Source organism: Trichinella spiralis (assembly GCF_000181795.1).
Source record: "Trichinella spiralis strain ISS 195 chromosome Unknown Scfld815, whole genome shotgun sequence".
NCBI classification, from domain to species: domain Eukaryota; kingdom Metazoa; phylum Nematoda; class Enoplea; order Trichinellida; family Trichinellidae; genus Trichinella; species Trichinella spiralis.
The window spans coordinates 4,589-5,990 of NW_003527754.1; the positions used below are offsets into that span (position 1 = coordinate 4,589).

The 1,402-nt window shown below is 29.8% G+C and overlaps 1 protein-coding gene across 1 annotated transcript; it reads right to left on the minus strand.

Annotated features, from left to right (window-relative positions):
- Positions 1-86: 86 nt before the first annotated feature.
- Positions 87-123, minus strand: Tsp_12743 (hypothetical protein; the record flags this gene model as incomplete). Its single annotated transcript, XM_003370391.1, has 1 exon — positions 87-123. A coding segment is annotated over exon 1 (37 nt), but the record flags the coding sequence as incomplete, so codon positions are not given.
- Positions 124-1,402: the final 1,279 nt, after the last annotated feature.

The following is a 1,402-nucleotide window of genomic DNA, read 5'->3' on the forward strand; positions in this document are numbered from 1 at the left end:
GCGATTTCGTTTTCCGGTTTCCGCGTTATGAAAGGTAGAATTTTCTATTGATTTTATTACTGATATTAGTGATCCGTTAGTTTTACCTATTAGTCGTTGTGAATATTTTATTATGTTCTTCATTGTGAATTTCTTTCTAGTTCCATGTCTCTGTGTGAAGAGTCAACCAAAAATTTAAACTCTAACCAAGTGGATCCAAATAATCCGTCACCTCCTTCAAAACGGTCAAAAATAGACAGTATCGATTGTTCCACAGGCGATAAGGTGCGTTGGTCTATAATGAAACTTTTTGGTATTTAATCTTCAAGCGGTCTTTTTAGTATTCACTGTTGAAGGTGTTTAGTTTTCGAAAATTTCAACTACATTTTTGCGCTAATTTTTATACTGTTTGAGTTGATTTGAGCAGCCAAAACGTGTAAATAGCGCGTTAACTAGGTTCGGTGAATGATTTAAGTTCTTTTAGAATCACATTCACAATTTGTAATTTCGCTGAAAACTCTTTTATAATTATCTTTCTTGAAGAAAATTTTATTTTTACAAAGCATTATCAAATGCGTAAATGCTGCAATGTCAGGATAAAAGAAATTCTTGTAAATCTTTTCACTTTAGCTACACGTATACTTCATTCAGATTTCAGTAAGCCGTAATTTCATCATAAAGTAGAAAACTTTGAATAATTTCTTTTAACACTAACGTTACAATTAGATGTTTTTAAATATTTGCTTAGTATGCCATGAAAAAAAATTTACGAACAAAATAAAGTTCTTTTAATTGAAATACAATTGAATCGCATGTTGACTTCTTAGCTTGCAGATTTTTAATTGAGAATTAGGTTTCTCATTATCTTCACCGTTCAAGAGATTTTTACTACTTTTCAAGTTGTTGCGAAAATAGTATACATTGGTTAGCAAAGTAATTTATTATGAACAATATTATTACGTTTATATTTATTAATATGACAATAGTTGTTAGTTTTTCTTCAGGGAATATGAATAATTTTATGAATTAACTGAGAATTAGGTATACTGTAGGGTTTACATGAAATGCAAGGTTAAATAGTGTCTGACAGTATGAAATAGTGTTGGCATAGACAGTTCGAATATGCAGTTGCTTTTTCAAGTTTATGAAAGAAATTGTCACAGTTTAAGATTATTTTTGATACAATTATGATGGGGGAGAATTTGGATTTTCAATTTCAAATTTCAGCTTCATTTTCTTTTTGTTGTGTTGTATTTCAAATTTATGTGAAAATTTTAAGTGAACCGTTTGCAGCTGCTGTTTATTTACGTTAAGTTTTACAGATCAACGGTTTTGGGATAGGTTTAATAAATGTTATTTTGTTCTTTTGCAACTTCCTTTTATTGTTGGCACAGTGCCAAGCATTTGTTTAGCGTAGGAATAT